General features: G+C 47.6%; 1 protein-coding gene across 1 annotated transcript in view; it reads right to left on the bottom strand.

The window, feature by feature from the left end:
• The window catches only part of LOC119386565 (uncharacterized), a 132,440-nt gene that overhangs the window by 18,711 nt on the left and 94,104 nt on the right, over positions 1 to 19,625 (bottom strand). Inside the window, 1 exon segment of the mRNA XM_037653848.2 lies at positions 15,731 to 15,883. Within this exon segment, the coding sequence (XP_037509776.1) occupies positions 15,731 to 15,883 (153 nt within the window).

Genomic DNA, 19,625 nt, shown 5'->3' with positions numbered 1-19,625 from the left:
TCAGCTTGAGAAATGCTGAGGTGAGATCGCCACAAGTGTCGCCACATGCTTTTCACTGGCTTGAAATCGAAAGCCTTCTGTATGTCAGCCTTGCTCGTTTTACGTGAAGTTCGCAGAACTGCTCAGAATGAGGGGCAAGTGAGCTGACTGTAATCACAGGCGGCGCACTTGGGGCAGGCCATTCGTGTTTTGAAGGGTGGTGCGGAGTAGCCCATTCATGTTCAGAGGGGTAGAAGGGCGACCGGAGAGGCACGCAAGGCTGTCGATTCTGAGAAAGCTGCAGGACGGCTGCTATTCTATGAGTGCGCCGCGGCCGTTGGCAGGGGTGTAGTGGCTCAAATTTTACGCTTTCTTCTTTCTTTTCAAGGATTTAGTGTTCCATCACCTTTCGGCACGGACACCCACCAGCCAAACTTCATTGTTATAAACAACAATGTGGCATGGGGGCATTGTAGTAAGCGGGTTATTTTACCATAGAAAACGTCGACAGTACAGCAGCTTTTGATTGTTTTAACTGGTATATTGTTAAAACTGGTATCGTTATAAGTGGGTTCAACTGTAGACACAAATGAACATTAAAATGTGCAAAGTGCATATGCCACAAAAATGTCCGATATTCATGTATACATGCACGTGCAATAATATGTTCTATTCCAATGATCGCTACACTTGAATAGATCTTAAAAAGTGGTTCACTAATAGCTTAAGAGATTGGTGATTGACGACACATATTTACAGTCGTAGTTGTTGAACGGACGCTTATAATACGCCCCAGAAAATAAATAATTGCGATATTATGACAAAAAGAATGGCCAATGGCGGCCGGTCTTAGGTGCAGACCAGATACCGGCCAGCTATCTAAAAAACCGGCTGGGCCAGTCTAAAACTAGACAGGTGGCAACCCTAGAATACATGCACCACAGGCATATATCTTGTGAGAGAAAGCCTAACGCTTGGGGCATTTCATGCTGCTCAATGTGCAATGTATGAAATGTTCCAGCAATTCTCGCTCCCAAAATAGTTTGGTACAAACAATTCAAACGATTCGATTTACCCAAATTTGATATAGTTGGGTTTGATCATACAAGGACTCATCAGAAACATCAACAAAGCATCATTCTACCACCCTAACATTCTTTTATTGAAGTCTACAATGGGCATAGGTCAGCACTATAAAAAAATAACTCATACTCACTCACCCCAATTTTTCAGCCTTTGCACTCACTCACGCTCATACTCATGCCTAGTCACACTTGTAGACACTCACTCACGTTCATACTCACACTTTCCGCACTCATTCGCTTTCATGCTCACGCCTGCTCACACTCACAGGCACTCACTCACGTTCACACTCACGCCTACTCGCACCCATAGGCAGGCACTCACTCATGTTCATACTCACGCCTACTCACACTCACGGGTACTCTATGTGGCAGGTCCCGGGTTCAATTCCCAGGGCCGGCCGGAAACACACCGGTCCTTTCTAAAGGGTGGAGAAGTACCCCACCTGGCATTCAGTGATATGGGCGTACGATCTCGAAATATGGCCTGATGAGGTTGTCGGAAGTCCTCCGGCCGTTCCTTATCCCACTGACATGTCTCGCTTGAAGACAACGACGATGAAGTGCGCGTGACTGCACTGGCGCTGTGGCACGAGCGTGATTCTAGTGTCGAACGTTAGCCATATGTGACTCCAATGCCTAAGCTGCGCTTTTTAACGTGTTCATGTTTCCTTGTGTAAAATAAATGTACAGCCACAAGTGGCTGTACAGACGTAACAGTTGGCGACGAGGAAGACTCTGGACTCACCGGCACTTCACCGACGTCAAGGAACGGAACGAGATGGCGACGCCTGACTTTGGTCGGCTACCCGAATTCAGCAGCAGCTCCGGCTCCTGGAGATCCTGGTATGGGAGGCTACAGTTCTTCTTCGAGGCTAATGACATTACGGACGCTTCCAAGAAACGTGCTCATCTGCTAACGTTATGCGGGGAACAGACTTACGACGTCGTCTGCGCTCTCGTTCAACCCAAGCAGCCCAACCAAGTGAGCTACGATGACATAGTCGAGATGCTCAGGGGTCACTTCTATCCACAGCCGTCTGAGGTCTTCTGCAGGGCACGCTTCCAACGTCGTGACCAACGGCATGACGAAATGGTCAGTGAGTACATAACAGCGCTCAAGAAGCTAGCAGCAGATTGCAATTTTGGAACAAGCGCAGACGCTGTGGCGAATCCAACCATGCTGCCTCTTGATGTAATGCTGCGTGATCATTTCGTTTGCGGTCTTCGGAACGAGCAGGTCCAGCAACGGCTGTTAGCAGAAAAGGACTTGACATTCAAGAGAGCCTTTGACATTGCACTGCGAGCTGAAAATGCCGTCGAAGATCAGAAAAACGTGAAAATGGAATTCAAAAGAGATTCACGAAGCCTGCACAAGTATCTGCAAGACAGAAAATCAACGTCACTCGAGTGCCTCTGCCCAAAAGAAGAAACAACACTGTTGGCGCTGTGACGCGCAGCATAGTCCGGACACTTGCAAGTTTCAGACAGCTTCCTGCAACTACTGCAAGAAACGCGGACACATTGAAAAGGCCTGCCTGAAAAAGCTAAAAGAGGCAAGAACAAACAAGAACAACAACATCGAATATCCCTGACAAGGAATTTCGACAGTGGCCTCAGCACCAGTCACGAGTCAACAGGATTCACCAGACGTGGCACTTACGAGCTCAACACCTTAATCGACGCGTCCAGCACGCAGAAGGTCATGACTCAACTACGCATACATGGCATGACCTTGGAGTTCGAAGTCGACTCGGGTGCAGCCTGCACACTCATCAGTGAGGCCACGTTCAAAGCCATGTGGACAGATGACCCACCACGGCTTCAAACGGACAACATTCTCCTACGCACATGGTCAGGCCAGTCCCTCCGAGTTCTCGGATGTGCAACAGTGGACGTAGCGCACAAGAACAGGAATTTCACGTTACCGCTTGTTGTCATCAAAGGAGCAGGTTGTAATCTCCTCGGACGAAACTGGTTTCCTCATCTGGGTATACAGATCACAGGCATCAATGACGTATCAGAAGACAAACTTGTTTCGAAGCTTCTAGACAAGTACCAGTCTGTGTTCGATGAGGACATCTCAGGACACGTCGGTCCTGCGGTACAACTTGAACACGTGGAAGGAGCGACACCAATGTTCCTAAAAGCACGACCAGTTCCTTTTGCGCTGCGGTCAGCTGTAGAAGCTGAATTGGATCGACTGCAAAGTCAAGGCATAATCGAGCCTGCGCAGCATTCGGATTGGGCAACGCCTCTCGTACTTGTTCGAAAGAAAAACGGCTTGTTGCGAATATGTGGCGACTACCGTTGCACAGTGAACCAGGTATCGAAGAAGGCAGACTACCCACTTCCAACAACAGATGAAGTCCTTAGCCACTTGAGGGGAGACAAAGTCTTCAGCACCCTGGATTTGGCACAAGCTTACCAGCAACTTCACGTAATGCCAGAAACAGCAGAGATATTGACCCTGAACGCGCTGAAAGGGCTTTACAAGGTCAAACGATTGCCTTTCGGAATCTCTGCAGCGCCAGCCATTTTTCAACGCTTTATGGAGACTATGCTGTCTGGCATTACAGGCGTTTGCGCATACCTAGATGACGTGATCATCAGTGGAAAAGACGCCACTGAACATGCCGAGACACTGGAAGAAGTTCTGAAGAGGCTGCGCAATTGCAACTTGCGCCTCAGCAAAAACAAGTGCTGCTTTGGAGCGCGAGAAGTTTCTTTTCTGGGACACCGAATTGACGAGACAGAGGTCCATACCAACGAAGAGAAAGTTCGAGCAATGACGGAGGCTCCAGCACCAAACTGCAAGCAAGCACTTCAATCATTCCTTGGAATGCTGGCTTTCTACGACAGGTTCTTGAAAAACAGGGACAATCGCCAGCTGTCTCTACCAGCTTCTTCAGAAAGACGCCACGTGGAGATGAGAGACCAAGCATCAAGAAGCATTCGATAAACTTAAGGGATTGCTTCTCAGTCAGACCGTACTGGCACACTAGGACGAACGGAAGGAGCTTCTCGTCTCATGCGACGCTTCACCGTATGGCATAGGAGCTGTTCTGTCTCAACGTGATGACCAAAATGGAGAGGCGCCAATCGCTTTTGCATCTCGGACGCTAGGGACAGCGGAATGCAATTATGCTCAGTTGGACAGAGAAGGCCTTGCTGTAGTGTTTGCAGCACACAAGTTCCACAAGTATATTGCGGGAAGGAAGGTGACTTTCGTCACAGACCATCAACCGCTTCTCGGCATACTGGGTCCAGGGAAGCCAACGGCTCAAGTCCTCTCACCACGGATGACCAGATGGTGCATCAAGTTGTCGGCCTATGACTACACCATCGTCTACAGGCATGGCAGGAACCATCAAAACGCGGACGCGTTGAGCCGATTGCCACTACCAGAACGTCTCTATGAACCCTGGCCACCAGGCGACGTACTATTGTTCGAAGCTTTGTCGAGACCTCCGTTCACTGCTACAGAGATAGCACGGCTGACACAAGAAGACAGCATCCTGCAGAGGCTGCACAAGGCAGTGCAGGATGGCACAGTGGAGAAACTCACTGGAAATGAGTTCGCTCCTTATCGACGACGAGCGACCGCACTAGCATTTCATCGCGAGTGCCTCACACTTGGATCCCGGGTGATCATACCAAGCTCAGCACGATCCCACGTTCTGGCACTTCTGCACGCTGGTCACCGAGGCATGGTAGCCATGAAGAAGTGCGCAAGGAGCTACGTATGGTGGCCCGGAATCGACAAGGTTATCGAGGAAACGGTGCGACAGTGCCGTGAATGCCTTTCAACGCAGAAGAGCCCACCCAAAGCTCCTATTCTTTCCTGGGACCGTCCCAAGACACCGTGGCACACGGTGCACGATGACTTTGCGGGGCCACTACATGGGCGCGCACCTACTTGGTTGTTGTGGATGCACAAACAAAGTGGGTGGAAGTCCGGCACGTGACGCAAGCAACATCCGCGGTTGTCATCGATGTGCTACAAAGCATCTTCGCTACGTTTGGCATTCCCTGAAAGGTCGTCTCCGACAACGGAAAAGCCTTTATTTCCAACGAGATAAAGCAGTTCTATACGGCAAATGGCATACAGGCTACAACATCACCAGCTTACCATCCTGCCACAAACGACCAGGCAGAATGCTATGTGGCAGAGCTGAAAAGAGCACTCCTGAGGGATACAGACAGGTCCATACAGTGTCGACTTGCAAGATTCCTGTATAGGCAGCACACGACCATTCACAGCGCTACAGGAATGTCACCTGCGAGAGCAATGTTTGGACGAGAGCTTCTATGTCCTCTCGATCTTCTCAAACGGGCGACGGAAATACCCATCCCTGAGAGCCAGGAGACATTCACGAAATCCCGTCGTTTAGCACTAGGAGAGAGAGTGCTCATCCGACAGTTTTTGAAAAAGCCAGATTGGATTGAAGGCAAAATACTGTGCCGCGTCGGACCGCGATCCTGGCTTGTAAAAAGCAACCACGGAAAGGTTCGGCGTCATCTCAACCACATGAGGAAAACGAGCCAGACCGGACACACAACCCTATCACCGACAGATTGGAGTCTAACAGATGATTTCTCGGACACAACGTCAGAAGAGACGCCGTCGAGTTCTGCTGATCAACGGCCTGACTCGCTCAACACGCAAGACAAGACTTCCTCGCAACTGTCCACCTCGACGTCACAAGCAGGAACCACCCGGCAACTGCGACCACCAGAGGTTAGGCGGCCTCCAGACCGCTATGGAGACTTCGTCTAAGGGGGGAAGAATTGATATGTCTCGCTTGAAGACAACGACGACGAAGTGCGCGCGCGACTGCACCGGCGCTGTGGCACGAGCGTGATTCTGGTGTCGAACGTTAGCCATTTTGTGACTCCAACGCCTAAGCTGCGCTTTTTAAAGTGTTCATGTTTCCTTGCATAATATAAATCGTCGTACAGCCACAAGTGGCTGTACAGACGTAACACCCACCACAAGCATGGTATACAAGTGGAGCCTCCGCTCACATCTACTCGTACTCACTCATGTTCACACTCATGTCATCTCACACTCATCGGCACTCACTCACATTCACACTCCAATTGGGTACTCACTCTCGTTCATACGTTCATACTCACGCTCATAAGTACTCCCGTTCATACTCAAGTGTACTCACACTTGTGGGCTCACGTTCATAATCATACCTGCTCATACCCATCGGTACTTACTCGCCTTCAGTTCATACTCACTCCCACTCACATTGACAAGAACTCACTCACGCCTACTCACACCCATTGGTGCTCACCTTCATAATCACACCTAGTGACAGCCATCTGTACCCACGTTCACTCATGTCTACCCACTGCCATGGGTACTCACTCACATTCATACTCACACTTACTACACTCTTAAGTAACATTTATACTCATGTCTGCTCATACGCCTCGTCACTCACTTATACAGATATTCACACCTTTGAAGTGAGTGTACTCATGAATGAACATGCCAATCTTTCCGTTCTACTCACACTCACAGGTGGCCCCTGACGTTCATAATGAAGTGCACTCCCGTTCACAGATACTCGCGTTCACCCACTACTAGCTCCCATCTTCAATCATTACCACTCACACCCACTCAACCGCGCCGGGTCTCATTCACATCTGTCTGTCGCACTGAATGTTTTGGTATGATTCGAATGGAATGGCATTCGCACCCAAGATGATCTCTCAGATATTCTCGTTATATCTGAAAACGCAGATTCGTAATGGATAGTCTTAGGGACAAACCGTGGATATTAACACTCGTTCAAGAGAAATGTCATACGAGGGTGGTCTGAAAAGTTCTCGGCCTCAATAAGAATCACGCGAGCGAGAACTTGTAGCACTCATGTGCACGTTCATACAAGTCTCCGCAAGTATCAGATGAAACGCCATCTAGTGCCGATTAGCAGTTTGGCTTTGACAGTCGATCACAGTGGGTGTAGTGTGAAGCACCGGAAGGCATGGAGAAGCTTGAGTACCGTGCGGTGATAAAGTTCTTTGTAAAAGAAGGTTTATCTCCGAATGAAATTCACCAAAGGTTTGTTAAAGTTTACGAGCAAGATTCACCTTCATACTCCACAGTCAAGAAATGGGCTGCTGAGTTTAAGCGGGGGAGAGAGAGCATTGAAGATGACCCGCGCGAAGGGCGCCCAAAAAGTGCAACAACTCCTGAATTGATTGACCGTGTGCACAATATGGTTTTGGAAGACAGGAGAGTGAAGTTGCGTGAAATTGCCGAGGCTGTTGGCATCTCAGTGGAACGTGTATGTCACATTTTGCATAAAGAACTACACATGAACAAGCTCTGTGCAAGATGGGTGCCGCGCATCCTTACTCCTGAGCAAAAACGCAACCGCATGACGATGTCACAGCGTGCTTTGGAGCTGTGTAACAAAAATCCAGCGGACATTTTTCGCAGATTTATAACAATGGATGAAACTTGGATTCACCATTACACACCGGAATCGAAACAACAATCAAAGCAGTGGACTGAAGCCGGGTCCTCTGCACCAAAGAAAGCCAAGTCAGTTCCCTCCACAGGAAAGGTGATAGCCTCTGTTTTATTATGACGCTAAAGGCATTCTGCTTGTGGATTATCTTGAAAAGGCTAAAACCATAACTGGGGAGTATTATTCTGACCGTTTGACTCAATTGAATAAGAAAATTCGTGAGGAAAGACCACGTTTGCAGAAGAAGAAAATCATCTTTCATCAGGACAATGCACCGGTGCACAAAGGACATCTTGCAATGGCTAAATTTTATGATTTGAAGTACGAATTGTTGGAGCACCCAACCCATTCTCCTGACTTGGCCCCGTCGGACTACCACCTGTTCCCAAAACTCAAAATCTTTCTTGGTGGGCAACGTTTTTCATCAAATGAAGAAGCGATTGCTGCTTTGGATGAGTACTTTTCAGGACTTCCACAAAGTCATTTTAAGGATAGAATCCTGGCTCTGGAATATCGATGGACCAAGTGTGTAGAGTCTAGAGGAGACTATGTTGAAAAATAAAAATAAATTTGAAGGTCCAAGACGCTTTTTTTCTACATCAGGCCGAGAACTTTTCAGACCACCCTCGTACGTATATGTTTTATATGGAATGTCTGACGGATTTTCACCATAGGATATCCCGGAACAGGCACCAGCCTCTGCTAGAGTGGAATCCTGTGGAGCATTACATCGACTATACCAGGGGTCTCAAACATGTGGCCCGCCAACCTCTCGCTAGCGGCCCGCAGCCTGCACATGACTCTCTTTGTCCAATATTATTTTTATTTTTTTAGTAAGTACGCTCATGAACCACACAGGCATGACTGGTCTTAAGCAATATTTTCATGAGGCTCCCCTTTGGTCACCATGTGTTAATACATACCAGCGAAAGAAAACTCAAAATCAGCGTCCAGATTTTAGTCATTTCGAAGATTGAGATTGGTACTGATGTGTTGTTGGAATCCTTGCGCCAAATCCACTTCAGTAATGACCCGTATATAATATTCGGGCCTTTCAAATGGCAATGTTAGCAGGAATTCTGTACTAGCTACCCCCCACCCCTCACCCTTACCTTCTTTACAGTCATGGCCCTTGCAAGAGTAAATTTTCGTGACTGCAGCCCACTAGCTGAGTTGAGTTTGTGACCCCTGGACTATACAGCAAAAGTCCCTAATTTGGATTTCACGGGACCAGAAAAGATGTTCGAATTAACCCAATGTCGAATTATCGAAGGTATCAAGAAAACAATAAACAAGTGTCTATTACATCAATGCATTTGCATTTTCTTGACGAATACGTAAATTCATGGTACATATTTGGCATAAGAGTAATGTAAATGCTGCAGATGTCTTCATTCGCGACTTCGTTCACAATGTGACCGTGGTTCAAGACAGTCGCGTATTAACACTAAACGTGCTCTGCCCCCTCCCTTATTACGAGAGGCCGGATTTTTAGGCATTAAAAAAACGTGTTTTAGGCACCAAAAACAGGCACGCAAAACAACGTTTGAGGTGCCAAAAATAGGCAGGCAAAACACATTTTAGGCTTCTAACGCCGTAAATGTAGGCACAAAGACGTGCAACCTTATTCTGTGACAAGAAAGCAAAAAATGTTACAGTCAAACCCCGCTACAACGAAATTGACGGTGCTCGGAAAAATGTGCGTTGAAGCGAACATTTCGTTGTAGTGAAATCTAAAAAAATATGGCTGACCTGAGCTAGTAGAACAGTGAAACTTTTATTTCCAATATTCAAGAAGTGTCTGCTGCTTCCTTTGTGTCCCCAGCAGCGTTACGACGCGATTCTCATATATGCATAGCGACGCCACGCTGAAAAGCACGCAGAAACAACGGCTTCCGCGAACGAATCAAACAGACATGGGCGCACAACACGAACTGCACAGTTGCACCAACACGCTAACACTAGCTATTCGCTGACAACAGCAACATGCAGGTGTGCTATCGTGGAGCGATGACTTACGCCTTATTCTATGCTATTCTTATCCACCACTCGCGGCTGGCTGATCCCGTTGATAACGCGGACGAATGGTTGCTGCGACCACTGGTCGCACTGGCCAAGTGTGAAAAGCACGAAAAGCATTGGCATTAGAAAAGGCACCATTCCGTGACTGCACTCCAGGGCTGCTCGCGTTGATAACACGGATGTGGCGAATGTACCGTCGCTCTGACCACTAGCATCGGAAAAGGCATCGGAAAAGCTATCGTTTCGCGATTGCACCCGTGTCGACAACTGAGCTTTGGCTTCGGATTGTCTGCGACTCAGAAGCAAGCCGTTGCGAAAGCAGGGCTGTCTGATCACCGTCGCTATCAAGCAATGGCGGCCCCCATGCTCAGTCAACAGCGGTAGCGGCGGTTTCTGGTGGTTCCAACACGCGATTCAGACTTCGAATTCCTATTTTTATGTTCTAAAATGCATCAAAATGTCCGAGATTGTGTTTATTGCAAGGTAAATTAAATTTTTGTGCCCCAAATGGCATCGTCAAATTTCGTTGAAGCGGAACGGCAGCAGAAAAAGCGTTCGTTGTGGCGAGCATATTTATGCATTGACTCCTATGGACTGTTGACGGGGAAGCGAGAATTTTTCGTTGTACAGTGAAACCTCGTTAATACGTACCTGCCGGGAACGCGGCATAACTACGCACTAAACGGTAGTACGCATTAACCACCAAGTACAAATTTGCCTCTCCTGGCGTACGCCATCGCCGCCAGCAGAGAAATAGAGTGCCACAGCAAATATTGTCTAAAGTACCCATCGCAAAGCCTTTTCTTTCTTTTTGCCAAGGTGGAGAAAATATCCTAGCACTCTCGCACGACCGCCCGATAGCGCGCGGTGGCCACGCCAAAGAGCATTTCGAAACTATTAGAGGGTCCGGGATACGCAGTGACCGACATAGCGACAAAACGGACAGTGTCTGCATTCCGCAATATATGTGTATGCGTCCGTACCGCGATCTGCTACAAAACGAAAACTGACACGCGATACGGCCGCGTGGAGCCGATCGTCTCCTGGGTAGTTGCGTGCAGCGCGTCGCCTGCTCGGCTCACGTACGCCGTCACTACCGGGCCGCTTGCTGTACCGCACGCGCGCATCAGTCGTGGGATTGTTCTTCGTGCCCACTTCGTTCCAGACCGTGCACAGATGCGGCGAGTAGCTTGTTCGGTTAACGCAGCGATGTCGAGCTTCCTCCGCGACGCTGTAGCGGTCCTGGCAGCGAACGGAGGCGCGTTGGGTGGTCGCCTAATAAAAGCGTGCAATATGGTTACAACAGCGCTACGCTTGCTGTACCGTACGCGTGCGTTTAGCGTGATATCGTCAATGCAGCGAGGTTTCGCGGCGTCCGCGACCCGCAATGCTCAACTCCGCAACAGCGATCTGCTTTTGTTTCTACATAGCGGTGCGCGCTTGAACACAGCCCCGCACGAGGCGGCAGCGATCGGCGGCCCAGCGCGTTGAGGTTGTCGCCAAGTAAAAGCGTGCAGTAGGCTTAAAGTAGCGCTGTGCTGCACGCGTGTCCGGGCAGATAGCTGAAGATACTTATTGTGATAAGGTTGTCGGCGATAAGTCATGCTGACGCGTTCGTCGGTGGCCGCCGCCTAGCCTTCGTTCTTTCCCGATGCTTACGTGCAAAGGCGTCGCCGCAATCGCACGGAAGTCGGAATCGGTGATCGACCGATCTCCGCACTTCTAGAAAAGACGGAAAACCTTTGGCGGCACATTGTGGCGTCGAGATTTTCAGCGGTGACGTAAAATTTTATGGCACAAAAAGTTATCTCGGGCGCAGGGTACGCACTAACCGGTAGGCATAGGGCGAACCACTACGGCTTAAGCGGTCAGCGAATGCATTGGGCTCTATGGGGCTCGGTCGGGAATTCGTCGCAACTACGTTTTAACCGTTAGTACGTTTAAAGCGGGTACGTATTAACGAGATTTGACTGTACCGGAGTTCGACTGTATTGCTTATGACGGCACAAATGTGCCAACAGTTGAACATAGCTGTGCAACTGTCCTTTTTCACGCAGGGTTCGCAGAATACGGTCTCTCCTTTTATTCTGTAGCCTGGTAATTGTTAACTGTCGAATCAACGCACTCCCAGCTAGGGGCGTAGCCAGAAATTTTTTTTTTTCGGGGGGGGGGGGGGGGGGGGTAAATCATACTTTATGTTTATGCATGCGCAATTGTATGTGTGCATGTATATAAGTCGAACCCACTTATAACCATCCCACATATGACCTATCGCTTATAACGACCATATTTGGGTGCACTTACGATTTTCTTATGTTAAGCACTGAAGCTACGTCCACATATAGCAATTATTTTTCAAAGCCTCCTATATTTACAATGAACACTCAAAAATGGTCACGGTAAAAATATGGCGCATACGAAGCGAAAAAAATAGGGGTCTGCGACTATTCGAAATTTCGAATATTTTACTAATAGTGTTTGCTATTCGATGCGCACTGGAATTTTACTATTCGGACTTCCCAAAAACAAATACAGTCAACGTCCGATTCAAAGTGACTCCTTCAAATTTTCAATATGCTTCACCTCATTACACTCTCGTATTGCGGCAAAGCTGCCTTTCAAGCTCCGTTATGGTCGAACTTTGCCAAGACAGAGACAACATCAGATTAGAAGTGGTAATAATATAATATCTGGGGTTTAACGTCCCAAAACCACGACATGATTATGAGAGACGCCGTAGTGGAGGGCTCCGGAAATTTCGACCACCTGGGGTTCTTTAACGTGCACCTAAATCTAAGTACACGGGCCTCAAACATTTTCGCCTCCATCGAAAATGCAGCCGCCGCGGCCGGGATTTGATCCCGCGACCTTCGGGTCAGCAGTCGAGTGCCATAACCACTAGACCACCGTGGCGGGGCAGATTAGAAGTGGTCTCTAGATTTTCAATATGCTTCACCTCATCACACCCCGGTATTGCGGCAAAGCTGCCTTTCAAGCTCCGCTACGGTCGCAAATGTATAAACTCAAGAAAACGCTGGTTCCAACATGGAGATGAAAGACCTGGCAGAGTTGGGGGCTCAATTAATGCTGTTTTGGGCCTGAAATTTGGGCAGGAAGTCTGAAAAATCAGACGCCGAAGCTTTTTAACATCCAAAATTTCAGATGTTCTTATATATCGACGTCTACGAGGCAGATTTGGAACTCCGAACTTGAAGGGAGCACACCCTTGTCCGCCACATCAGTTGGGCTTCCACAGAAGTTGAAAGAGGAGGAGAGGCTGAGGAAATGGCATGTTTGCCTATCACGTGTAAAGTGTTGTCGGCAACACTTTGGTTGCACCAAATCATGTACATAAATAGAATTCGGCCTCTACATTGCCTCATTCTTGATAAGACAACTATGAAACACCACCCCGCCAGTGCTTCATCAACCTAGCAAAAAGAAACACTTTCATGTTGCTATCTCATAAGAATACGCTTAGGAATCCTCTGTAACTGTTTTTTCTGCAATTTCGCTTCGAAGTATTCGAAAAATATTTTCGAAATATTCGAGAAATATTCGATTCAATTCACACTCACACTTCAATATTCGAATTCACTTCGCACCCAAAATTTGGTATTCACACAGTTCTAGAAAAAAAGTTAAAGCAGGCCTTCTAAAGCATGAGAGAGGCGCGCACTCGCGCGTGCCCCGCTCCAGTTTAGTGGCGACGAAGATACCCTAGATTGGCGAGCACCGCACACTGATTTCGGACGCTGCGGACTAGGTCGCTCACTTTCCAGGGCGTTTCTTCAGTGGCAGAATGGCAGTGAGGAATAAAAAAAGAAAGAAATAAGAGGCAGCATGAAGCCTTGTGATCAGCTTTTGCATGACAACCTTTTCTGGCGCCGTTCTCTGCAGCTATGACCGCCTGCAATGAACCTATGCCTTGGAACGCAAGAGACCATAAAATGCAATAAGCGATGACCGCGATAACTTTTCCGCACATATAAGTTCACTGTGTCGACCCCACAATGTGCCACGAAATGTCTTTCGTCTTTTCGGTAACGGCTGAGACCGGTCGATCAATAACTACGACATCCGCGTGACTGCGGCGATTCTTCCATGGATACGCATCAGAAGAGAGCGAAGGCAATGTGGCGGCCAGCAATGAACGTGCCATTATGACTTATCGCCGACAACCTTATCACAGTCATCTGCAGCTATCTGCTCGGCTGTGTGTGTGGCGTAAACTGTTCAGATTGACGGCGGTACAAGCAGTAAAGGCGCACGATGCTGCTGTTCGCAAATTCGCCGCCATTGCGCCGTGCGAGATAAAGTGCGCGGCGCTTCGTGGAAACGAAAGTAGCTCGCTGGTGTTGATCGGCACGGGCACCGAGAAACACTGATGTCGAAAGGAAAAGGAAAGGAAAAGCGGCTTGGTCGCTAAGTGCATGTTTCTGAGGGCGAATCCATTTACAACGAACTACTGATATAACGACCAGTTTTCGCGGCACTTTCGAGTTCATTATAAATGGGTTCGACAGTACTCACATCGATCGGAACTCACTGAAATCCATACTCATGTCCACTAACATTCATCGGCACTCGCTCACGTTCATACTCACTCTACTCGCACTCATCGGTACTCACTCACTTTCTTACTCACTCCACTCATACTCCCCTCATTCACTCTCAGAACTCCACTCATCCTCATTGATACTCACCCACTTTCATACTTATACTCATGCTCATAGGTACTCCCCCCACTAATGTTTATTCTCATTTCCACTCACACTCGTCAATACTCACATTAATACTCACGTGTACTCACGCTCATGAGTACTCACTCAAATTCATACTCACGTCTACTTACACTCACGAGTACTCACTCACATTATACTCACAGCAACTCATGCACATCGGTGCTCACTGACGTTCATTCTCACGTCCACTCACACTCATCGATACTCCCATTCAACTCACGTCTACTCACACTCATCGGTACTCACTCACGCTTATGTCACGTCCACTCACACTATTGATACATTCATACTCACATCTACTCACGCTCATGAGTACTCACTCACGTTCATACGCACTACTCACAGTCATCGCTAATCACTCACGTTACACTCACAGCAACTCACGCTCATCGACACACTCACTCACGACACACACTCACTCGCATCCATTCACACTAGTCAATACACACTCACACTCAACTCACGACTACGCACACATATGTACTCACTCACGTTTGTACTCGCACCTACTCTCACTACTGAGTACTCACTCACTTTCATACTGACGTCTACTGACACTCATGGGTACTCACTCACGTTCATACTCACGTCTACTCACACCCATGAGTAGTCACTCAAGTTCACACTCATGTCTACTCACACTCATGAGTACTCACACGCATTCATACTCACGCCTACTCACTCATGAGCTCTCACTCACATTCATACTCAAGTCTACTCCCACTCATGAGTAGTCACTCACGTTTATACTCACGTCTACTCACTCACATTCATACTCACCTTTACTCACACCCTCGTTGCTCACTCATACTCACATTCACAACATTCAAATGAGTGTGAGTGAGGGTGAGTGAGTGTACTAATGAGTGAGTGGTGCCAAGCTATGACAGTGGGTTGGCGTTTTTGCTCTTTTTCTCCAAAACACCAGTCAATTCTCACAGAAGGTATTAGACTGAGGGGCAGACCAACACAATCGAGAGGTGTCAGGAGTAGTACAGTAACACTAATTTAGACGGTGCAAGTGAATCAATTAAAATGTAAAGTGAAGCCAAGTTAAGTCAGAAGATGTGTATGTTCTACACAGCAACAACACATGCACAGTGGCTACAATGCTAACTAAAAGCAGAAAAGACATGGATGTGGGAGTTACAGATGTCATTTTTAAACACACGAGCAGATATGTTCATTCCTGCTTCATGCACATGCACATCAAGCTGCAGCACGAACATCTTGCCACCACAGTACAGCCATCAGAATTATAGCGAACTGTTCCTGTGGCGCTTTCCACTTGTTCGAGGCGGGGGGAGAGCCGTTTTCAAACAAGGCCTTAGCAGTCTGCTTGCCACATGATTGCTGCCGTAAAAGCTTGTTGCACCAATGCCACGCCCGAGAGTGAAAGGACCACAAGTACCGGCAGAGCGCCGCTGGTAGAAGAGGATGTAGGCATGGGCCTGGTCTTCTGGCCGAGGCGGGGGCTGTTTGCAGACCGACTCGTCATTGTAGTGGTACCACTCGCCCGTAGTCCAGTGCCGCGTGTATGCCGTGTAGTGACCACAGTTGACACCTGCAGGTGGAGTGGTAAGTTGGCACACACTTATTGTGAACTGTTTCACGCTTTCATCATTCTAAGCACATTCTATGTACAAATCTGTATAGAAGGGGTAGGTGAGCTGGACAAGCTTATGGAGCAATTTTTAGAGCCAAAAAAATCTCAATCTTGGAGTGGAACATGTTAAATTTGGAGCATATTAACAGAAGGGGCAAAAACAACACTCCTACATTGGAGCAGCTCAATGAAGCAAGCAGTGATGCTACCGAGGGCTTTTGCTTTGGAGCAATTTTTGGAGCAGCAAAATTTTCATTTTGGAACGCTTTGGAGCAGCAAAAATTTCCATCTTGGAGCACTTTGGAGCAGGCAATTTTGCATCTGGGAGCACTCTGGAGCAGCTAATTTCACATCCTAAAGTACACTGATGAACCAAGTTACAGTTACACTCAAGCATTTGAATAATCATTATGGGGCTCTTAAGAAGAGCTAGAAATATTTCAATTCACTGAAAATCTCATGGACAAAATCATCTCAGGAGAACTCCATGTTTCACTCGATAATGCAAAAATAAGGGCGTCATGCAGTTCAGTGTTCTGGAATCACCTCTTCAGTGATTATTTTTGACATTAGCAAATAAACGGAATACTGGATCAATAAAATTGTACTTTATGAAATAATACTCCAAATAAAACTATATGGTTATCAGCAGACGTGGTAGACAAACGCCGTTATGTACAACAGTACCTGAATGCTAAAGAGCAACACTGGCCCTAATTCATGGCAAGGTTCATACAGGCTTCAAAGGAGAAAATTCAAGGATATTCAAGGACTTTCAAGGCCCTATAGGAGGATTTTCAAGGACCTCTTCGAGAGGTAATTTTTTTTCCCATGTCGAAGATCTTGAAACAGTGCTCTTAAAAGGTCTGACATTTATTGCACAAAAAAAATACATGTCACAATACAATAAATAAATAAAGATATATTTACCAATTATCACAATGTAAATTGCTTCAAACGCATAAAGCGCAAAAATCCTCATGCCTGCCCACTTCAGGTACGCTCCAGTAGCTTTTGCTGAATTTGGAGCTTGAGTGAGAGTAGCTCAACAGTCTTGTCCTTTGCAGTCTTCCTCAAGCTATTTGACTTAACAATGTGTGCCACATCGTTTTTAGCGTCTGCTTTTTCATCAAAGGCATCTGCAGAAGCCATGAGGTCATCAATTGTCAATTCTAGCCTTTTTTTCTTTCTTTTCATTCCATCGAGCTCTTCCTCTATGTAGTGCTTTTTCCTCTGCTTTGAAGCTTCAATATTTTGCTTCTTCTCGGCTTCCAAGTACGCTCCATACTTGTGTCTAGCAGCTGACACTGCCATCCTCAGTTCCCTGGGGATTGAAACCTGAAGAACACCACCTGGCTTCTCAACCGCATCGCACACAACCCACTATGAAACATAGGAAAGGTCCTTGAGAGTCTCCACGCACACCTGTCGGTTCACACTGAATCCACGTTCAACTGTTGCCTGGACGTGACTGAGGACAAGCAGAAGCATTACGATGCTCCATGCTTGGAGTAGCTTGAACTGAACTTCAAGAGGTCAGGGTAGAACTCATCCAGCCTATCAACACTCTTGTCATATTGTCTAAGCTTATGTTTCTGCTGGTGCAGAAGCACCATGTAATCGGCCAGCACAGCGTCTTAGAAGTGTTCAGCTATTCTGCCTGCAGCAAGGAGGGCATCCAACACTTTTCTAAAACCTGTAAGGCATTCATCAGGCTTTGAACACATCTGTCGCGGGTCCAGTGAAGAAAGGCCCTAACAAATGCAAACTTCAAGGGGCTTCTCTCTAGGACTTTCTTCGTGGCACTGATCAAAAACTGTTTACATTCCATCCGGAACTGAAGCACATCCATTGAGCTTAACCGAGAATTCTTGATAATTTGCTCGGCTTTGTAGCCTATATCCACCTTTTCAAGCGGAATATGATTCTCAGCATTATCAATGTCGATCTTCAGCAGGCCAACGATTGCTCTGGCAGAGATCAAACATTTCAAAAACTTCATCAGCAGTTTCCTGAGAACAGTTTCTAAATCCTTTGCAAGAAAAAAAAACTGTTTGTCTGTTTGGTACTCTACCAGAAAAAGCTTCAGTGCCATTGCCACACACAACGCAAAATTCAACTTTGCTGGCAGCAAAGCATCACAGCTGTACTCAAACAAGTTGTTGAACGAGGCACACTTCGGCAGACTGACTTTTTTTCTAGCAGCCTCAATGTACTTTTTGATCTCAGACCACACCGCCAATGCTCTCTCAATGACAGGGACATTCTCCAACCACCTGTGGCAGCAAACGTGAGAGGAAAAGTGCATTGGCCTGTAACTGACAAAAAGTCCTCTCTCCATGCCGGGGCATCTTTAAAAAGTGTGCTCAGACTAGACAGCAGGCAATCAAGTCCCCATTTAGTAGCTGAAACTCCTGCTCTATACACGTTGTGCACCGTGTGAAGTCCACAACTGCACAAGTCCACACACTGAACTTGGTAATGTTCTTGCAAGTGCTCTTGGAGGCCCTTAAAAAACTTCAGATTGACATTGCGACTGTCCATAGATATATGAAGAATCTTTGCCAGGAGCAATGGCTCAAGCGAGCTTAGCAACTTTTCCTGAATGTCATTCGCTATAGAATGTCCCAGAAAAACGGAGGTATAATACCTAGTCATCACTTTCTGGGTGGAGTCCCAACACCTCACGTGCACATCCATTTGCTTACTGTGCAGATACAGTGAAAGCTCGTTAATTCGCGCCTCATTAATTCGAACTTTCGGGTTAATTCGAACTGATGGCCATGGTCCGGCCACGATATATAGGCGTCTATGGGTTAACCAACTCATTAGTTCACGCGCGCATCGGCTCCTCTATCGATAATTTGAACTGCGCGCCGCTGCGTGGTGGTATTTTATACTGCCGCCGCGAGCTTTCATGGCTCAACAATAGATGGCGCGAGTGCTGAGCGCAGCGCCATGGCAGCGCCGCCCGGATACGTGGCGTCACGGCACGGCGTCACTGGATTGTGCTCGCTCGCTCTTCGCATCGTGAGGTCGTTCGTGCCGGACGTGTCTGTGTCGTCTCTGTCGTCTCCGTGCCCTTTGTGTGCCGCACATTCAGTCGCTAGGCCTCGTGGACGTCAAAGCTACGGAGTCATTCGGTGCCGTGTCGCGGGTTTTGTGATGGTGTTGCCTTCAGCTGTTGGACCTAGCATATCCGCACTTAATACACCAGTATGACTTCTCGCAGAAGAGGACAGAGCACCAAAACGCTCAAGGAGAAGGTAGAAATCCTTCGTGAAGTGGACGGTGGCAAAACAAGCAAGCTTGAGATCGCAAGGAAGCATGGCATCCTCAAAAGCACTCTTTCAACATATATAAAAAATAAGAGAGCGATTGAGGAGGCCTACGCAACTGATGCGTTCACTGGCAGTCGCAAGAGGCTCCGCTCGGCAAAGTATCCGGAATTGGAGTGCGCAGTGCTCATGTGGATCAAGGAAATGAGGAGCCAAAACATCCCACTGAGCGGCCCTATCGTTATGGCGAAGGCAGCAGACTACGCGCTTCGCCTGAACATTGATGATTTTAAAGCTTCAGAGGGCTGGCTCCATCGTTTCCGAGAGAGGCATGAGATTGTGTTCCGCACCGTGTCTGGCGAAGGAAAAGAAGTGAACAGCGAGACATGTGCAAAGTGGCAAAGCGGTGCTTTGCAAGAACA

This window comes from Rhipicephalus sanguineus, chromosome 3 (assembly GCF_013339695.2).
Source record: "Rhipicephalus sanguineus isolate Rsan-2018 chromosome 3, BIME_Rsan_1.4, whole genome shotgun sequence".
Taxonomy (NCBI): domain Eukaryota; kingdom Metazoa; phylum Arthropoda; class Arachnida; order Ixodida; family Ixodidae; genus Rhipicephalus; species Rhipicephalus sanguineus.
This window is presented reverse-complemented; position numbering and strand designations above follow the sequence as displayed.